Raw genomic sequence first — 20,441 nt, 5'->3', positions numbered from 1 at the left:
CTGGACCAACATGAACCCTTTGCCGCAATTGTTTTACATTTTTGTCGAGAGGAACGGCCACATTAATTATATGTCATGTGCACGTTGCGTACCTGTGCTTGTAGTCAAACACACTGGACGTTGGGGGTCAAACATGCTTGGGCTTGTAATAGATTACCTGGTGTGAGTGCGCCCTTAGTTTCGATGTCAAATGGGATTTGTTTAGATGTCTGAGATAAGGTTTGTGGTTAACAAAAGCATAAGAGACTTTCACATTTTGTTTTATGACAAAGAAATATGTCAGTGAATAGTTCACTTTTGAAGCTTTCACTATACTTACCACATTTGAAGAATGGGTTCATTTGAGAAGCAGCTGTAAGCAAAGCCTACTTAAGGAAGCAAATTAGTGTTTTTTGATGTCAACAAGGCATCAGCATGTTTACTAGTTGGTTAAAAATTCCTATTTTAAGCAATAGACACAGACACAGCTGTGAAAAACAGCAATAATAAAAGAGCAATGTCTGCTTAACACTCCATATTGTGTAGTTAAAATCGTACGTCATTTTATATAATTTATAAACAAGGTCATTTTAAAAATCCATATTCTTAAAGAGTATTTTGGCAACTCAGCATATTGTATCTTTTTATGAGTATTTTGTATAGCTTTGGAAAAATGAGGTTCCCCTAATAAAAATGCTTCCCATACAAATTTGGTTTAATAGGACATTGCTTAATAAATGCAACCCATTGTTTGAGTGTGTGTGTTTGTGTGTGTGTTTGTGTGTGTGCAAGCGCGCGCCTGCGTGCGTGTGTGCAAGTAAGAGAGAAGAGAGAGACTGAGAGGGAGAGAGAGTATGTGTGGTGACATCTGCTTGTGTCCTGTATTCTTACTTCTCCTGCAGTGTGCATTTTTAGCATATACTATATAAAACTATATGTTCATGTATTATCTGCATACCAATGTGCGCAATGAAGGGCTTTGAGAATTGTAGGTTTTGTGCAGTTTCACATCTGTAAATGTCAGTTTTATTAGATAATCAGAAGATTTTATTATCATTTATAATATCCATAAACAATATATGGTTCCAAAACAAGCACAATGTCTTATTCCAGCAGATGAATCATCTGCCTACCTCTATGTATTTCTTTATCAGGATTAACTGTATAAATGAAGGCGCAAACTACAATCTTTACATTTTTCATCCATGACCCTTTACAGTCACCATTAGTCAAATTACTAGATATATCCTTAGAAAATGGTAGGAAGAATCATGTTCCTTGATGTGAGTTGTGAGTTGGCTTAATTAAACACTCTGACAGTGACCTGCTGTCTTGTCTCTCTGTCTTATCTTTGACTGAAGATTACTGTTGCTGGTCTTGGGTTGACTGCTGCCTGAGGCCTGTTCTCTACTCGCTGTCTAAATGTGTGTGTGTCATCAGGTCTTTATGTGTGTGTGCGTGTGTGTGTGTGTGTGTGTGTGTGTGTGTGTGTGTGACCAAAATGAGCTTTTCTGATCACGACATTTGCTAATGAGAGACATCCATTTTGTAATCAGGTAGAAGGACACAGCAAACCTGCAAAAGCACATCACACATACTGCCTCACGAACAGTGCAGCCTTCCAGATAATGTGTGCCTGTACATACAAAAGTGAGATGGGGCGCAGAAACAGCAAACGGGGAGGAAAGACGAGCGGCTGAGATAAGTAGATACTGTAGCCAGGGATGCAAGAAATGCAAACGAAAGAATGAGTAAAGCAGGAGGAGAATGGGATCAGGAGGGATATTACTGAAAGTATCTGTGCAAGGGAAAGGGAGACGGAGAGAGACAGACAGAGACACAGTCACAGACAGGAGAAGAGATAGACTTGATGCTCGTGGGACAATGCTCACCTGAATGGGGACCATTCTGTGGAGCTTCAGTGCTCCCTTCTGGTGGAATTTGGTAAAGCAGCTTAAGCAGTAGTCTTCTGTGCATTCAGTACACATCTACAATACAGAGATACACAGTGATATCAGCATGTGCGTTTGTATGTGTAAACATATGCAAGGGCATATGTCAACACTTGTGCGTGTATATGTTGTTTTGTCTTAGGGAAGCAGAACATGAAAACAGGTGATCATGTCAATGCATGTAAAGTATGCATGTGCACATGTGTGTAACAACCTGCATTGACAAGCAGAAGCTAAAGTAATATTTGTTGAAGATTTACACCTAAGGTCGCATATCTTTCCCATTTCTACCTCAACCTTGCCAAACTTTCACAGGAGGGATGAATATTAAAATGGATTCCCTGGCAGGATGCTGCAGTGTGTGTGTGTGTGTGTGTGTGTGTGTGTGTGTGTGTGTGTGTGTGTGTGTGTGTGTGTGCGTGTGTGCTTGAGAGAGAGAGAGAGAGAGAGAGAGAGCATGGGAGGAACTGCTTGTGTGTGCATGTATGCATTTGTGCTAAGTGTGTGTGTGTATGTGTGTGTATGTATGCATCTTAAGGGAGGTCATTATCATTTCTATCTGTGAGAATCCGGTCTTATTAGTGGGGAAAAGTCCTTGCATCAGCGGGTTGGGGAGATAGGCCTAGACCGGGTGGCCAGAGCACACAGGCGAGGCCAGGAGGAGACAGTGAATGAGGAGGGAGGATATGTGGAAAGGGGGAGGAGGACCAAGGCTTCTTACAGTGCATTTACAACACAGAGTAAAGAAACAGCCATCATTTGTTTGGTTCCCTCTATTTAACATGCAGGTTTATTTTTTGGTTATGGCCCACGGTTTCATCATCAAAACCATGTCAAATTCAGAAAATATAGTTAAGTGCACTCTCTGAGGGAACAATACAAAACCAAGGGACTGTTTAGGGGTCTTTTTGGGTGACAATGTGATTTCTTCAACATCTAACAACTTACAGCATCCCCCCTTGGCCCATTCTGGCTACTTCTTCACCTGATATTCATTGATAATTTAGCTAACACAAGGCAATAAATAAACAAAAATTCTCTTTTCCATATAAATTCTTTGCAGATGGTCTTACAGTGCAATTTTCCACCAGCAGAATCACTCATCACTCCTGCTCCTTTGTTTTTACTCATTTAGCTCATCCTTTGGCCCTTTTATTTCTTTATCATGTATCAATTAATGCAATTATCCTTCAAATTAAAACTGTGTATTTGTCTCTTCAAGTAAAAAGACATCAAACCTTTTTGTTGACCAATGAATCAGCTAATACATGTTTACACAGGTATTGGTATTTTCTGAAAATTGACAATCTAAAGCATTAATTGGTATCAATCATGTCAGCGTAGCTTGGGAAAGGGGACTAAATAACACTTCAATTGTAGGCTAAATTTTAGAGAGGGAACAAAAAGCAAGGCCATAGTCCCTAACACTCATACTGACATAGTTTTCAATTCACCTATATACTTTAAATATAGTGCCCCAGGGATGACATATTTCTATAGGCTGATGCAGAAGGCAGCATCGCCCCGGTTCCCTTGTCAAAAAGCTTATGGGATTTTTCCACTGGATTTTCGATCATTGCACAAAATAAGCCCTGTGATAAACAAACATTAATGCTACATGTTTTCCTCAGCAAGATTATCTCCACTAATGAACACCACTTTTAGGATTTTGGAAGACTAAATGCAAAATCAACAGAAGTAAAATAACTGTTGTTAGGCTATAAATGAAACACACTACAGTCGTGTCGCCATCAAAACAAGGCTGTAAAGCCGTGTACAGGGCAGCTTAGCATGATAACGTTCTGTGGTCTTATTAAGCCACTTGTTAGCAACCGTTTTTTTTAATACACATAAAAGCTTTAAAGTTTGCAACGGGGTATTTACTACTGGATTTTATGTCATGGAACAAAACGTAAAAGTCTCTTAAGCTTGTGTTAACCACAGACCATAATTCAGACATATAACCAGAGACCCACCCAAAAAACCCACTGACTCTGAGATGAGGGAACTGGAGGTGTTGAGATGCTAACTGATTTTAGGGTTTAAGGACTCATTCCTGGGGTAGGATTCCTTAAATTCAGTCATGACATTTGGTCTTAATGCACCCACCGGGCCACCCCTATGAAAAATTCCTGGCTGGGCCACTGATTCACATGCAAGCCTACAGCTGCGACATTGCCCTTTAATGGTCCCATAAAGCAGGGCCTCATTTCCCCTCTCAGGCCTGAGGATAAATTACAGCCACTCCCCAGGGACTAGGCATCCCTATCAGGCTGCAAGCAGCATATCACTGCGCTCTCCTGTGCTACACTGAAGGAAATGAGGTCCTTTTTTGCCTGGATGACTCTAAAATACAGCACAAGGCTAGACATGCAGTGTGTGCGTGTGTGCACATGTCATTTTGGTAAAGTCTGAGCCAGTATGTGTGAGTCATAGTTTAAAATAAGCCCAAATGTGTATATGACTGCGTGTGCATGAGTGTGTGTGCGTGCATTTGTGTGCTTAAGTGCAGCTCCAGACAGAATGGCAGGGACAGAGTCGTAACGCTTTCCATTATTGCCATCATTATAGGGCACAAGGGCCATCCAAAACGCGTGTGTGTGTGCTTGGACTGTGTGTATTTGTGTGTGTGTTTAGCCTATGTGCTTGCCCAGACTACTATAAGCATTGCCATTAAGCCTATCACTATGGGGCATTGGGGGCATTGGGCCCTTCATTGGACAATTCAGCACCATCATCATCAAATGCACTATCAAGCAAATTACCACATTACATTTTAACGTTATGTGTGTGGTGCACTTAAAATAACTTATTCCACAACAAAAGGGCCAGAAAAATGGTGGCTGTCAGCTCAATCAGTCCAACCCCTCCCTCTCCTTCATTCCTTCAATCAATCTCTCTCTCTCTCCCTCATTGCTCTCATTCTCTCTCTCTATCTCTCTCTCTTTCTCTCAGTTATTCAATACTAAACTCTGCTGGCTTCGTGGTCAGACATAGGATACGAATTACACAATAGTCGCTGAGGATCTAGAGGGTGGGGATGTGGGAGTGACTGGTCATCAAGCATGTATTACTCAGCTTAGGTTGCCACAGTCCATTATACACACACATACATACATACACACAAACAGTAGGGCTTTTCATTTATCTTTCTCTCTCCCTCTTGTTCACACGTACAGTTGCAGGCCATGGCCCCTCCTCCTGTGCAACAGTGGATGAAGAGCGAGAAAGAATAAACAATGGTGCCCTCAGAGGTCTTGAGTATCGATGAATGGATCCGGCTAAACTGTTATCAGTGCAAACACAAACACACAGATAGACCAACAGATAGGACAGCAGAGGCACAGCGAGAGGAAGAGAGAGAGGCTGGGAGAGGAGAAGAAAGACAGCGATAAACATGATGGAAAGAGTGGAGAAAGGAAGATCGAAAGAGGCAGGGATATGACAGTGAAAAACAATAAGGTAGAGAAAGGAGAAAATGTGTTAAAGAAAGAAAGAAAGAAAGTGATACAGCGAGAAGGAGGTGGGAGACAGCAGACATCTGGATGTCAAAGGGAGATAACAGCTGATGCAGGAGTAAGAGAAAGAACAGAAAAACAGAAAGAGACAGAGGGCAGAGGGGACAGTAGAGCACCAGAAGAAAATTAATAGATAGACGGGTGTAGAGCAATGGACAGGTAGAAAAAAGAAATAGGGAAAGAGAGATGAAAAATGAGAAATTCAGAATTGCATCTGAGTGTAGTTCAAGTTATTTGACTCCAATAGATGCAAAAAAAAACTCCATATAGATTCAGCTAACACTCTAAAAGAAAGAAACGTGCATTCTTTTCATGAGATTTATAAAGCTAAAAAGCTCCCAATCACTGTGGAACTGGGCACACATGCACAAGTCTTATTTCCGCACACACTAGCCACAAATGGATGAAACTAGAAAATAAACAACGAATCATCTTCAGTCTACTTAGATTGTTTAACTTAAGCAGTCTTGTTTTCGTTTTGTTTGTATGTCAGTCAGTGCACAGTGTACTTCTGGGGAAGTTTCGGTCCCCAGATTTTACTTACAGAGTGAGCACTCCTTGTTTTTTTAAAAACTGCTCTCTGGTACAGGAAGTTGTGGACCTAGACCCATGGCAGTGTGAGTGCCACTGCCCAGCTCTAGAGGTACAAAGATTTCAGCACAAAAGTGCCATCTGTGTATGTTCTGTTTGAGAGCTTACCAGTCCTGCAGTCTGGACTTCACATTGTCCACAGTATGTTCCCCTCAGCCTATTCTTTCTTGTTGTCTGAAGGCCGATGGCAGGGTTTGGAGGTGGAGGTGGTGGCTGAGGTAGGGCTAAACAGAGTAAGTATACCGTTGTTAGCACTTGGGAAGAGGATATCCTTATATGTTAATGACATTGAAAGGATATTTATGTAAATGACCTGCAACAGAAACAGTGTCACAAATACAGTGGAGTATATGCAAAATTTTAGAGATGCTTGTGGTTTTTGTGCAAAAAACATTACTAATTAACATGCTTATACAACCATTTGGAATTATAAGCCACTCTTCTGAAAGGTATTATGTAGTAAATAATAAAAAAAGGATATATCACCATTTACAATTATGACTACTTGCAGGTGAGGACAGTCCTTATAAAGTTGTATTTACTGTTACTGTATACATTTAGCACACACCAGCATATTTTGAAACATTCTGATTCAAGGTGTTATTTTGTGCCTCAGGCATGTATAAAACATTGATAACTTTGCCAAGGTTGGCTTCTGGTTACAAAGATCAATCTTTAACAAGAGAGCTCCACAGTCAGGCCCCTGTGATGCCAAGTATCCACCTTACTGAAGTAACCGTGAGCAAGACACTGAACCTCTTTCAGTTCCCAGGGTAATTCTCTGTAGCCGCTTTTGAATACTCCATGTAGAGAGTAGAAAGAATTTTAATACACAGTTGTGTATCAAAGACCCCACGTTTTTTGAGAACAGATCTGTGTCAAGGCTACCTGGTGCAGGTGCAGGTAACCCACAGCTGAAGCCACGGTGGTGGCTGTAAAAACTTACCTGTCAGTGGCTCATCCTTCAGCATTCGGATCTTCACCTTGCCTGCTGAAAGCTGGACAGGAAGTAACACATCAATGGCAACAGTTTGTGTGAGCTCTCTATTTATGTGTTTATATTTAGGTTTAAGTATATTTGAATTTATATGAATATATATAAAACTACTCTGTGGTCATATATTGTTTTATCATGTTTTATAACATTAGTAGACCCAATCTTCAATTCAATTATTTGTGTTCTTTTTTACTCTCAGGCAGTGTAAACTTTTTAAGATGAGCACTTTTTTTCTGGTGTAAACACAAAGGCAAAAGGGTTTTTCTTCTGAGATGTAGGGCACAACCTGCAATCTCAAGTGTGCAGTGCACAGTGCACTTAATGAGTAGTTGCACACTTTTGGTATGTTTCTGAATCTAGGCACAGTGTGTACCCACAGCATATATGGAAACAGACACTAGGAGACATCTGTTACAGTGTCAATAACCCCTTAGATCACAACTCACAAGATAAAGCTTCTCAGAGTTTAAGGAATCTGGCTTGAGAACAAGTAACATATATCAATTTCCAGTGGTCATCAGCATGACAACAAATGTGCAAGCAAACTCATTAAACATCACAATAACCTTACATAGATGATATATATGAATACAATAGTTTAAAACAACTTAAAGCAACATTGTGCAAGTTTTTTTTACCTCAAAATATGTGTTTCACAATCATTTTGATGGTACACAGACTTGTAATAAGGAAATTGCACAGCTTTCATTCCCATTCAACATGCCAAGTGCCTGTTCTGGCACTGGGTCACTTTGGTGAGCTGGTAGGATCTCCCAGGAGAAGTGTAAAACACTTTGCAGTATTACCGCACACATCACTAGCTCGCTATAGGAAGAAGTTAGCTCGGGACGCCAAATAAAGACATCATACATACCACATACACCATTAGCAGTGCATGAATAACACATTTGCAATGGAGAAAACTAATGCGGGTTACATGCTGTTTACACTGTCCTGACATGTGATCTGTCTTATGGCTAAAAGAAAGCAATGACAATTTGACAGCAGAGTGCATATTCCTGCCTATTTGTAGCACTTGCTACAATATCAACACTAACAGCCAGCGCATACCCCAGCACCAAGGGTCACATCAATCTGGTGGCAGCGAACAAAAGTTTGCTAATGTGGTGGGGAGTCGTAGCAATCTCACTCAATTTGAGTTGCAGCAGCCCCTAACTGAAGGTCTGTATTCACTACGAGGTATGCCACTCCTAAAGTAGGTGCACCAAATGGTAAAAATACCAATTCTTGCATAATGTTGCAAACACATGATATACACATCCGTAGATGCATTGTTAGATTTCTTTGGTACCTTTTTGAATCTGTTCTCCTTGGTCTCTTTGGAGCTGTTTGTTAAAGCGTTGCTGTTTAAAGAACCACATTGGCCAGACTTCCATCTAAACCCTCCAGAATGCCTAAACAGACAAAAAGACAAAGGGGGAGAGAAGGGGTTTGTCTTTGGCAAGGCAAGCCAACAATCTTGGAATACAGTCCTTTGGAGTGTGACATGCACAGCTCATCTACAGTATCATAGCTACCAAGAGCTACAAGTATCTAAAGCTATCACATTTCAGAAGCCGTGATGACATCTTCTTTCAGTCCTTGATTTGATTTCTTAATGCCTCTTTTCTTCATGAAGAAATATTTTCTATATGCACAAAATGTAGAAGTCACTCTGATATTCATTTTACGTTAGCAGATCTGGGTACAAGTTCTTTTAAATCAATTTTTGAGGGGTTTGGTATAATTGTCCACGTTGCATAAAGTTTATGTGAGTAAAACATAATGAAAGGAGGAGATCAACTTTTTTACCACACAAAAAGCAGAAAAAAACATACTCAAGCTGTATTAGACTTATAAGATTTAGCAAAGAACCTCAATGCAAACACCTCGCCATTCCTGTATTTCCAATGGGTGAAAGTGAAGCAGGACAGATGTAGCAAAACTAAGGATTAATTCATTTTAATCCATTGAAGTACCAAAGTCGACTGAAGCATTTTAATAACAGTGCCAGGTTTTAAGTAGAGGAGAAGGCACTGATGTCAAGAATAAGAAATTAATATCAGCATGAAAAAGGTGTAACAGCACCACGTAACTTAATCCCTAAATCCATGTGAAAAAAATGAAAAAAAGAAATTAAGAAAATCACTTTGTTCCGTTAAACTGAAAAGAGTGTTTAATTTGTTACAAGATGGTCCTTGTGATGTTAAGAGGAATAAGAACAGCAAGGAAAAGCTCTTAGCCACTTGCCCTTACATACACACAAGAATTTGGCTAACATAAATTATGCACAATGGGTGTAAACTTCCACAGTGAGTGATTCAGTCGAAGACCAAAAGGATGTTTTCCGCCTTGCTGCACACAACAGAGGTCTATTAAATTTCACACATTAAAAGAGAACATGAAAGGTTACAGAAATTATACCTACTTAAACTTAAACAAGCAGGCATAGATGCATATTAAAATACATGAATGCAAATATGCACACACATGCATGCACTTATACACTAATACACTATTGCAGGACGCACCTGTCAGTTGCAGAAAGTGAAGAAATGGAGAGGGATCCTCATTTAGACGTGAGTTATTCATGCTCATGTTGTTGAATTATTTATGCTATTTATGCTATTGTGATGTCTGGCTGTCTTTGAAAGAAGTTTATTTTGGATTGAGCTGGCAGCCTGTCAAGGCACAGGAAGTCAGACTCTATTTGTGTGCGTGGGTGTGTGTCTCTCTGTATCTGTGTGTATGTGATGGCAAGAGTTGCCAGCACCCCTGATGCCGTAGCTGTGCTGTGCTGACACTGAGGGTGGGCGTCAGGTAATCACCCTAGCGACATCACCTTGGCAACTGGACTGTCGCTAAGGGAGACAGTTGAGGCACACCCCTGTCGGTGCAGGATGACAGGGTGTCCCCTCAGGACAGGCAACCTGGAGAGATAAAGTGTGTGTGTCTGTTTGTGTATCTCTGTAGACTCTGCATTAGCAAAGATCTCATTATCCACACAGACACACACTCAATTACACCCACACATATGTGTGTATGAGTGAACAAACACACTTCGAAATAATAATGGCTTCAAGTTGTTTTTAGAAACATACAGACACTGACACATTCCCACAGTTAATGTTTCTATGTCTTACAAACACAAACTACCATCTCAACCTTTTGCATTGACTGTGAGTGCTGGCAGACCACTCCAAACTGCAAAAAATAATCAGAACAACCAAAGTCATTTTCAACACTTTTAAGTACGAATAACAGTGTGTGTGTGTGTGTGTGTGTGTGTGTGCGTGTGTAATAGATTTTGTCAGTCCATGTAAAACCAGCCATGCAGTGAGAATGACATGCAGTGACTTGACCACATCTGTTACACAGAAAGTCGCATACCAAATTTATTTTCAACACTTTTAACTAACAATAGCAGCACGTGTGTGTGAAAGAGATTTTGTCAATCCACGTAAAGCCAGCCATGCAGTAAGAATTATACGCAGTGACCTGACCACACCTGAAAGTCACAAAGCAAGTCACATACATAGACACGGGCACACTCACACATTGCTGTCCACCTTTCACTGTCTAGCGAATCCATAGCAGACAACAACCTCTGAGTCACAGCTTGCATATTGGAAACAAACATCAAATGTGACACCTAATGCCACCTCGTCAAAGAACATCTCTTCATCAAAGTCAAAGTGGAAGAAACACAGTGAGGAGTACTGTTTCACATTAGCTTGGAGCAAGCTCACATTTCTAAATGATAAACAGATAAACTACATTATAAGGACAGAGAAAGAAGCATCAAACAATTCAATGTTAACCCAAGGCAAACACCACCTGTCGTACGTTGACATACTCATGTCTGACACATGGCTATCACCTTTAACTGACTTATCGCACCCAAAGGGGGAACTGACAACATCTGTGTCCTGCACGCACACACATGCACAATTGCATAGGAAGTCTTATGCCAAAGTAACTGAGATTTCTCTCAATTCTCTCAGTGTGACATAAGAGGACAGGGCAAAAAGGAAGGTCCAGACAACGGCAAAAAAGATTCAAACTCAGAACCTTATAAAAACAAATGTTAACACGTTTTAGTCCAGCATGAGCAGCGTTAGGTCACAGGGTTGACACATGTATGTATGCACACATGCAGACTGAAACAGGTGCAAGGACAAGACAACTTAAACCTTTGAAATGACCACCAAAAAAACAAATAGAATAGGAATAAACAAAGGCTAGTAAAAGTAGAAAAAGAAGGACGAAAGAGCCAATAAAGAACAAAGCAGAGAGACAACAGAAGAAGCAGGACAAAGGGAACATTAACTGTACTTTTAGATAAGACAAGAGCTCGTGTCTATAAGCTGTGTAGGCCCTAAGACAAAGCTACATTACATCTGTGAATCGGGCAGGCCAAAACAGTGAATGATGTACTGCATTTGCCCCGAGTTGCTGGACTGGCTTTATTATCGCCTGTGTACTCTTCACAAACTGATTATACTGCACCTCCTCTCAGTAAACTGAATTTGTTTGCCTATTCTTCGGGTGCATACGTAAGAATGTGTGTGAGTGTAGGCCGACTCTAAGACAAAGACGAACAATTCGTCTAGTCTGGGAGCTCTGCGATCTAAGAGACAAGCAGAGGGAGAAAAACAGAGTGGTGCATAACACAGACACACAGTACACTGCACAGCCTGAGCATAAATCATAGCTTGAAGATCTACAGTAAAGGCTTGTCAACGATTCGCTTGTGTGTTCTGAGAGGAAAAGACAAGTAAGGGAGGAAGCTCAGAGAGAATCCAGGTACCCTAACATCATACATCAGAACACCTGATTACCTGCCAAATGCCCATCCTTGCCTGCTTTGTCCCATGTCAATTAAAGAGAAAATGATGAGAAACTTTTTCAACTTTTTCATTAGAGGCATACCAATTAATTGATTTAAACTGTTTCTGGGTTTCACATCTAAAAGACTGCTGCACTACTTCACACATTCTTCAGATAAAAGGGAGGGGAGAACCGCAGCTACATTCATGTGGAGTTCAATTGTAAAAGCTTGACAGGACATGTGTATTTGCTTTTTTTCAGTACCTAATAAAGTAATTTACTCCACGACTGCTTCTGTTCAATCCTATTTCGTGTGTTTTCAGCCTTATTACATCTTCGACAAACTTGTCCTCTGCCATCCATCATCTTCTTCTCAGTTTATCAAAAATGTCAACCAACAGATAGAAAATACACAACACAAACTAGAAATGTTGATTAATGTACAGCAAACAGGTTAAACTTGAAAAGCAGTGGTTAAATATAAAGGCAGCAAAACTCATCTTCTGACTAATCTCAACTGATACAAGGGACTTGCTGTGAGTCTCTGCTTCAGCTCTTAATCTGCAACCAGCAGTAGTTCTAGAGATAATAAAGGCATTAAAATGTTTGACTGCCTTTCTTGACAACAGCTCTGTGCAGTCAAAACTGATTAGTGACACCACTGCACATGAAAACAAATCAGCAAACCATTATTAATCAACAATGGCTGTGTGAAAAGAAAAGTCAACTATTTTACTATTCTTATCAGCAAAGTAAAAATTAGGAAAATTCTGATGTAATCAGATGCAATTATAACCCAAGTAAACTGTTTCATCTGCTTACAGTTTGTAGTTAGGCCTGTAGTTTCTCCAACACACAAACACAAGCTTTTACAATATCGTTCCACCTCAAGCTGGCTCTCACCCTCAATTGGAAAATCTTTCCCAAGTTGGTTATATTTTAAAGAGAAAGGCCTTAAGCAGGATTTCTTTAGAGTAGCATAGTTAAGTGTGTCTTTACTGATTAAAAAACACAAGAATGATGAACCAAAAAAGGTAGTATTCTCTGTAACTGGCAATATGTTTAAAAGAACAAACACAAACACATGTACCATTATTTATGGAGAGCTAGAATCAAAAAAACACACAGGCAGCCATGCACACACCTTGTCGTATCTTGGGACTGGTGGAGCAGTAAATGTTGCAGTACTTCAGTGTGACAGGAAACACTGTGTTTATGTGCTTATCGTTTGTGCAGCCTGGACAAGCGGGCCCTCTCCCCATACTGATGTATGGCTTCTTAATTAGAGCTAGGCTCCACTTAGAAACAGAGCAGTAATCATATACAAACACACACACACACACACACACACACACACACACACACACACACACACACACACACACACACACACACACACAAACAAACACACAACTAATCTCCTAAAACTATAAACATTAACCTACAATTATAACCAGCGGCATGCATTTCCTTGTTTGTGATGATGTATGAATTTCAACCAATAGAATTAAATTATGCGGACAGAGTGACTCATCATACCTCAGCTCTAAATCACTGATATGGTAATCAGCAATGCTGCCTGTAAACGTGTGTGTGTGTGTGTGTGTGTGTGTGTGTGTGTGTGTGTGTGTGTGTGTGTGTGTGTGTGTGTGTGTGTGTGGAACCTTTTTCTGGCTGTTACTGAAGGAGTCTGTGTGTTATGTACATACTCTGCCTCTCCCTAAAACTGTCCCTGAGTTATGTGCTAATATATTTGGATATACACTCCTATTACACTGTTCTCCATAACTTCACATTGGATAACGCATCTCTGAGTTATTAATGAAATGAGATGGAATGGGGTAAACTGGGAACGGAGAATAAAACAATCACATTAATAACCAGTGTTTGTTTGCATTTAGCAAATTAATTTCCTGCTCACAGACTGGGATGCCCTTCAATCTGAATTTGTTGGATAACAGACATAGTAATGAGCCAGGTACATATTATGTAATGAAATGTGAGCAGAAAAAAAGGCTATTTTGTGTGTGATAGTGAGCAATTCAATCCACCTTAAATTAATGTGCAGCCTAGCATACATATTTAATAGTCTTAGATACACAGACACTCACACACAAGCTATCGCCAGTGTAATTTTCGTGGTGGTGTGTAATTGTATGTCACTATGTATATGCGCCTATTCACTGTGTGGATGCTGCCCCATTATATTAAATAATACCATAGAGCCCAATTTCCAATGCTATGGTAGTGTAATGCATTCACTCGTGTAATAAAATGCCCAATCAATTCTTATTAATAAATGAAATAAATAAAAATAAATAAATAAATGATAAAAATATAAGAAAGATTTTCATGGAGAAACAATATGCACTACTTTTCCAAATTAACGAGATTATTATCTCAGTGTTCATTGAAAAAAATCAGCTTTTTTTTTCATGGTAATGATCTTATAAATTCTCATGTTTTCTGTAGGAAGATGTTTATCTGGTTAATTTTTTTTTAAAGTATAGCAGATTCATTTTCCTTTAAAACTTTTCTCATATTTCTGCAATAAAAATGTCATTAATGCAGAAAAAAACAGGGCAAAGAGTTATTTTCTCAAGTTAGAATTTCGCTTCCATATAATCCTAATCAAAATCCAACTTTTTTTAGTGCAAAACAAACAAAGACACAATAGATGTGGGTGACAGTGTGACAGCGATAGTGTGATCATTCAATCACACTACATGCCAATAATCAGTTGAAGTAGTATATCTGAAGCCATCACAGTGTTAATCAGCAAAAACATGCCCGCTTTTGTATTCTGCTGACTGTTGATCACCAGAGCAGAATAACAGACAAACATAATCTCTTTTGTCATGATGACACTTATCATTTGTCATCTGACAAGTGAGAACTTAAAAATAGAATGAAATGTGGAGACTTGCAGAAAAGTCTGTTTTGGTTGATCAGTTTGCATCCTGACTCAGACAATTTCATTACATGCTGGCCTGACCTTTACAGGAGGAAAATACATCTACCTCAAAGAGAACATGATCACACTGTGTTCCTCGGCAAGTTCAGCCTTGATTTGTGTGAATATGGACAGGTCTATTTTATGTATGGAGGAAAAATTTCAGACTTTATCATACAAGAGATGAATGGATGGGTGAACCTGAGGGAAAGAAAAATCAAAAGGCCTTTGTCAATATATGTTCTTGTCTGTACTAGTGGAATTATTAAATCGTTGTAATCAGTCACTGTCCAAGTAGTGTTGAATTCAAAGTCGACATCTAGTCCGATGAAGTCCAAATGTCCAGAAGTGTTCATGCTTTTATTAAGGATCAAGTTTACTTGGATACTCCATGTATCCTAGAATGCATCTGCCAACCAGTGGGGATGATGGAGATTTTGAGCCAGGCTCAAAGCTGTTGTAACTTTTCATTCTAGGACTGCTATTGTGTCACTTTATTAACTTTTGAAACTTTTCAAGACAAAGAGTACCCATTAAGATTTTGAATATGTGGTCAATATAGCCAAATAATGCCTGTTTAGAAAACTGTAACATTGTTAAGCTCCCAAAATGTCTGGCCAGTCACTGTCTGTAATCATCCTTTTATTAATTCACCACCAGCTCTAATGCGTCTGCAGCGTTTTGATACAAAATGGGTTTTTTTTCTTTTGGGAGATAAATTTTGGTCTCAGATATGAAATAAAACATTTGTTGCTGCCAAAATAGTTTGTCTGAAGACAAACAACTGCACTTCTCAGTTTTGACCTATCCAATTTATTGCCTTAGCCTCTCAAAAAGAAATAAATATATGGGAGGTATTCAGGCCATGAGTCTGGAGAACCAGGAAAGTTCCTGGTGGGCGAGCTGATTGTGGGGCCGCAAGGGCCAGTGTACATGGTGTACGGAGCCCAGGAGGTTACAATGGGTCACCTCACTGATAACGTAATTACCTTTGATACCTGACTTTGGTCATTCGCTTCCCCCCAAGAAAGTCATTGCCATTAGAGTTGCAGGTGGTAAAGGATGTGAGCAAGATGCACGACATAAAAAGTAGCCTACAAGATGGACAATTTGTTTTGGGTTTTTTTTTGGAAAGCTCTACAAGCTGACGGGGCCAAATGTGCCAAACTTCACAAGTTTTTAATTAAAACAAACTTGCGACTTGACTGTGATAGCAACATCTCGAAGAAAATGCCAGATGGAGATGATGACACAGGTAAGTTAGCAATGCAAGATCAAGATGCCAGATGGGCAAAACACAACATATGTCATGGCTTGCAAACCACTGTTCAAGTTTATGAATCTCGTCAGTGAATTGTGTGGTGATATATAGCCTTACATACACAATACGAATAAGTTCTTTGCACAAAGTATGTCACAAATAAGTGTGAAACACTGCCTTGTAGCCCCTCAGCAGCAGCAGCAGCCCCTCAACCAGTTTGCTGCTGACAGTGAGAGCGAGGAAGAGCCACGACCAAGCGCAGTCATGTACCCATAACTCCAGCGTGGGCAGGCAGGATTCAATTCATGTTAATATTTATAAAGAGAGATCAGTCCAGACCTGTTCAATATAAAAAGTGCCCAGAAAAAAAACTTGATGATTTGGCAGTATATAATGAAACTGACTTGACTTTAAAAAAAACCTTAAAATAAAAACCTTTATATGGAGGGGAGACTTGAACTTATATTTACATATTTCCATTGAATTGGAAATTTGATTTTTGATAAAATAAACTATGAATAACAAGGTTGTACAGAATATTGCTGTATTTCAGACTTACATACTAGTAAGGCTAAAAATATATATTTCCAGTATAAAATGTTGTGAACTACAGTGGGCTGGTCTGAGCCATAAAACTCCCAGGCTAAAAGATGAGTCCCACTCCAGCCCTGGAGGTATTTATAGACAAAAAAAACGCATTGGCAACACTGCACCTATGAGCCTCTTTAAATCCTTTGCAATTACTCTATGCGTTGTGAATGTAAATTTATGGTATAATACAAACAAATTTAAGCCATGTTTACTACATAGCAGCAATTACAGAAGCAAAACAAAAACATGGCAAGATCCTCAGACTGGTGAAATCAGTTTTGGTAATGGTAATTTTGGGAAAGGTAGAGAGAGAAAAACTAAAAAGAAATGGGATACTTGGGTCAACGCTTGCCATGTCATTGTCATTTTACTACCTTTATTTTAAAGCTTAGTTTAACATCTGATTCTTCCCCTTACACTGTTGTATTTCTTCATTGAAGAAATAATTAGTAAAGTTGCATACAAGTTGTTAGGACCACGTTTCTGTAGGACTCCCTGACCTTTAGAATAGTCCACTATATGGGCATTAGCCTACTTCATCTATGAGAGGCTTTTTCCTTTTTTCCTTCCAACCTTTTCTTGACCTTTATAGGTAGAGAAGTCATCGACCTCCCCCTCTCTCTCATTTAGTCCCCTCTTCCATCCGTCTCTATTACTCAGTGCCTCTACCTTCTTTGTGGCTTGCTCTTTTACAGCTGTAGCAGTCTTTTTACCACCCTCCTACCTCCCTCAGTGACTCCTGTCTCTCCATTAGTCACCTGCACTGCCACCTCCTGTTAAGCTGTGACAGTTTGTGCTTGACGTTTTTCATCATTTATATATGTTAAGCCTTTTATCCTCCAAATCTCTCTATTTAGTCCTCAGTTCTTGCTTGTATAGGCTACTACACCAAGCAAAATTCACAATCTTCTAAATATAATCGGCCATCATTTCGTATTTTCTCTTTTGTGTGGCTGTTACAGGTGGTTACAACTCTTCATTCAGGTTTCACATGGCTCTAACCTGCTATTGATTTTCTGTCTTATTTTGTTGTGGCTTACAGTATAGAAAGTGTTTTGATGGGGAAAAAAAAAAAAAGGTTTTGAAATTGAAAAAAAAACTACACAGGGAAGCAAGACTGAAGGCCAAAGAAAACAAAACCAACTCAGTGTATTAATTTACTTATGCATCTTTGTTATAACCACCTTGGGCTGTTATTAATGCAGATTTTTAACACAAAGTCTAAGTAAAACAAATGTTTTAATGCTGTTTGAGGAGACTTCTCAGAAAACACCGAGACCTAATTCATGGTACAGTTATAGCACATGCAAAATCAAATACTGTATATAATTGAGTGCTCAATTTGATTTTTCATCAGGAATGTAGAATTTTGAGATATTTTGCTCTGGATTAAAGTGTTGGGGCAGTCAGACAGAATGACAGATGATCAGCCTCATCAAATGAGCCTTGTTGTTAATGGAGTTTAAAACATAAAATAAGATACAAGTCGGACAGCATTGAACTTTAAACACAGATATTCAATGTGATGGAATGCAACAATACAAGAAGCAGCAGAATTGTCTGTGCAGTAAATTAAAACTTGATACAGAAGAACGAGTCTCTCCCTATAGGGTTGCAGGATTTTCACAGTATACCATGGAAGGAAAACTGGCTACAAAGACTACAGCAAAAGCGAGATGGCTCACTTAAGATTAATTTCCTGTATCAGTGTCACACAGGTTTCGCCATTGCCCCACCTCTTTAGGATGATAGCTGCAATCCGTGAGCACAGATTATGATCGACTCTTTCAACCTGTTGTGTCTGGAGTAGGTATTGGACCCATTTTTTACAAGCCGTATCCCTTCTAAATATTCTGACACTGGATTGGGATTTTTCAAACAGACAAATCAGATGAGAATTAACTTTGTTTGAGAAATGTCTCAGCTTAAGCATCACACCATTGTAAGATCTGGCAACAACATGACGAGATTTTGTACTGTACTGTACTGATAATATATTTAAAGCTAGCAGATATAAACAAGCTGCAAAACAAAGAGTAAACATCACATTTGTTTCGCGTTGTCTTCTTTTGAATCTACTTTCATTTATCCACATAACGTTGATTGCACTTTAAAACGAGGTGGTGGTATGTGGAGGAACAACGCTTATGCCTGCTTAGCAGACCGTAAGTGTATACAGTTTCATACCATTTGTGCAGCTTGTAATGCATTATCTTCTGTTATATAGTGTGCACTTTTGATTATTTATGGTATTGAAAAAATGCGTGTGGCCATCTCCTATCCTCTGACTGCCTGTCGGACTCTCTACACATACCTCCATTTAAAGAAAAGTTTCAATTATAATTTTAAAAAAAATGAAACACCATATACTGTAATTCTGTGAAGTCAGGATATTTTCTGACATACTGACAGTGAAAAGCTCATACCGTTGCAACCCTACTCCCTTCTGTGTTTTCTATTACAGCTGTATTACCTCCATTCTCACCTGCCCACTTCAGTCTGCCCCCTCACCTCTTCGTCACCTCTCCCTCCCCTTTTCCCACCTTTTCTAGTACACTAACCTTTAACATGGATACTCACCCTCTCTCCTCCTTCTCTTTACTCATGCTCTCTTTCAGCTGTTGCAGTTTTTCCTCCATCTCTCTGCTCTCCTGGGCCAGAGTCACTGTCTCCATGTGCTGTTCTCGCAAGTTCCTATGGCAACATACACACACATACTCACATATGTGCAATCAATCAACAACAATCAATCATACAAATGACCTACTCCTTCAGATTGGACAGCCAGGCTTTCGTCAATACGTTCAATTCATCTACTGCACTGGCAGATCCCAGTTGCCATGACTGATCAATACTTTAATCAATTAGTCACTGAATGAGGGAACCACCGAGCCAGACATCAATTCAGTCAATTACCTGTTGGCAAATGAGAAACCAATGTACAGTAGAATGGACTCAATATTGCATTGGGCAATATGAAGTAAAAAAATGCGCTGCACTGAAAACAATCAGCATCCAGGTCACAAGGTTTATCTTGCCCGAAACTGCATTTTGTAAAATACATATTATGTGGGCAGAATTTGAATGGAAACAGATGAAAACAGTATGGCAGCCAAGTAACCATAATGGGCTTCTACCTGTCTTAAATCACATCATTGATCTTATCTCATCTTACCTGGCATTGAGCTTGACGGATTTGGCCTTGTTGTTAGGAAGCACCACAAAGTCATTTAAATTCATGTCTCTTCTTTCGGAGAGCTCAGGTATTCCTCCTGCGTCTTGTGCTGTGCTTTTTACAAAGAGCCTCTTCTGCAATAAACAGTAACAACAAAAGTAATTGCATAAAACTGGCTATCATGCTGGGCCCAGGCTAAATCAAGCACTGCCATAAATGAATGCTGCTGCAATGAAATGAACAAAATAGCAAGGACAGATTTGCTCCAATGTATAAGAGGCAGTTAAAACAAGCAATCTTGTGTGCTGAAATTGTATCTGGCAGACTTATGTGCTTGACAAATGGCTGGCAACACTTTTCGGCAGTAAAAGCCAATTATAGAAATTAGTCAGTAAGAAAGATATCATATATTGTTTTACAGTAATAGCAAGGCTGCTACACCTGCTTGCAACTCAGATGATTCCAAAGTGACATAAGGTGGAGGTGATTAGCCACTGCAAGTTTTGCTCAAGGTGGGTAACCTCTTAACAAAGACCCAAACATTTCACATACTAGTGCCCTATATAAAACCTCTGCCCACCAGAATGCAAAGCA

General features: G+C 39.5%; 1 protein-coding gene across 1 annotated transcript in view; it reads right to left on the bottom strand.

The window, feature by feature from the left end:
* The window catches only part of zbbx (zinc finger, B-box domain containing), a 35,653-nt gene extending 15,741 nt beyond the window's left edge, over positions 1–19,912 (bottom strand). Inside the window, exons 1-6 of the mRNA XM_042486936.1 lie at positions 19,848–19,912; positions 19,253–19,366; positions 8,350–8,452; positions 6,987–7,038; positions 6,149–6,264; positions 1,872–1,967 (exon numbers count right to left, since the gene is read on the bottom strand). Coding sequence (XP_042342870.1) covers positions 1,872–1,967; positions 6,149–6,264; positions 6,987–7,038; positions 8,350–8,452; positions 19,253–19,366; positions 19,848–19,912 — 546 coding nt within the window. The remainder of the gene's footprint in view (positions 1–1,871; positions 1,968–6,148; positions 6,265–6,986; positions 7,039–8,349; positions 8,453–19,252; positions 19,367–19,847) is intronic.
* Between the last annotated feature and the right edge of the window lie 529 nt (positions 19,913–20,441).

The sequence above is a fragment of the Plectropomus leopardus genome, chromosome 5, assembly GCF_008729295.1.
Source record: "Plectropomus leopardus isolate mb chromosome 5, YSFRI_Pleo_2.0, whole genome shotgun sequence".
Classification (NCBI taxonomy): Eukaryota; Metazoa; Chordata; class Actinopteri; order Perciformes; family Serranidae; genus Plectropomus; species Plectropomus leopardus.
The sequence above is the reverse complement of the archived record's forward strand: the minus strand, read 5'-3'. Positions and strand labels throughout refer to the sequence as shown.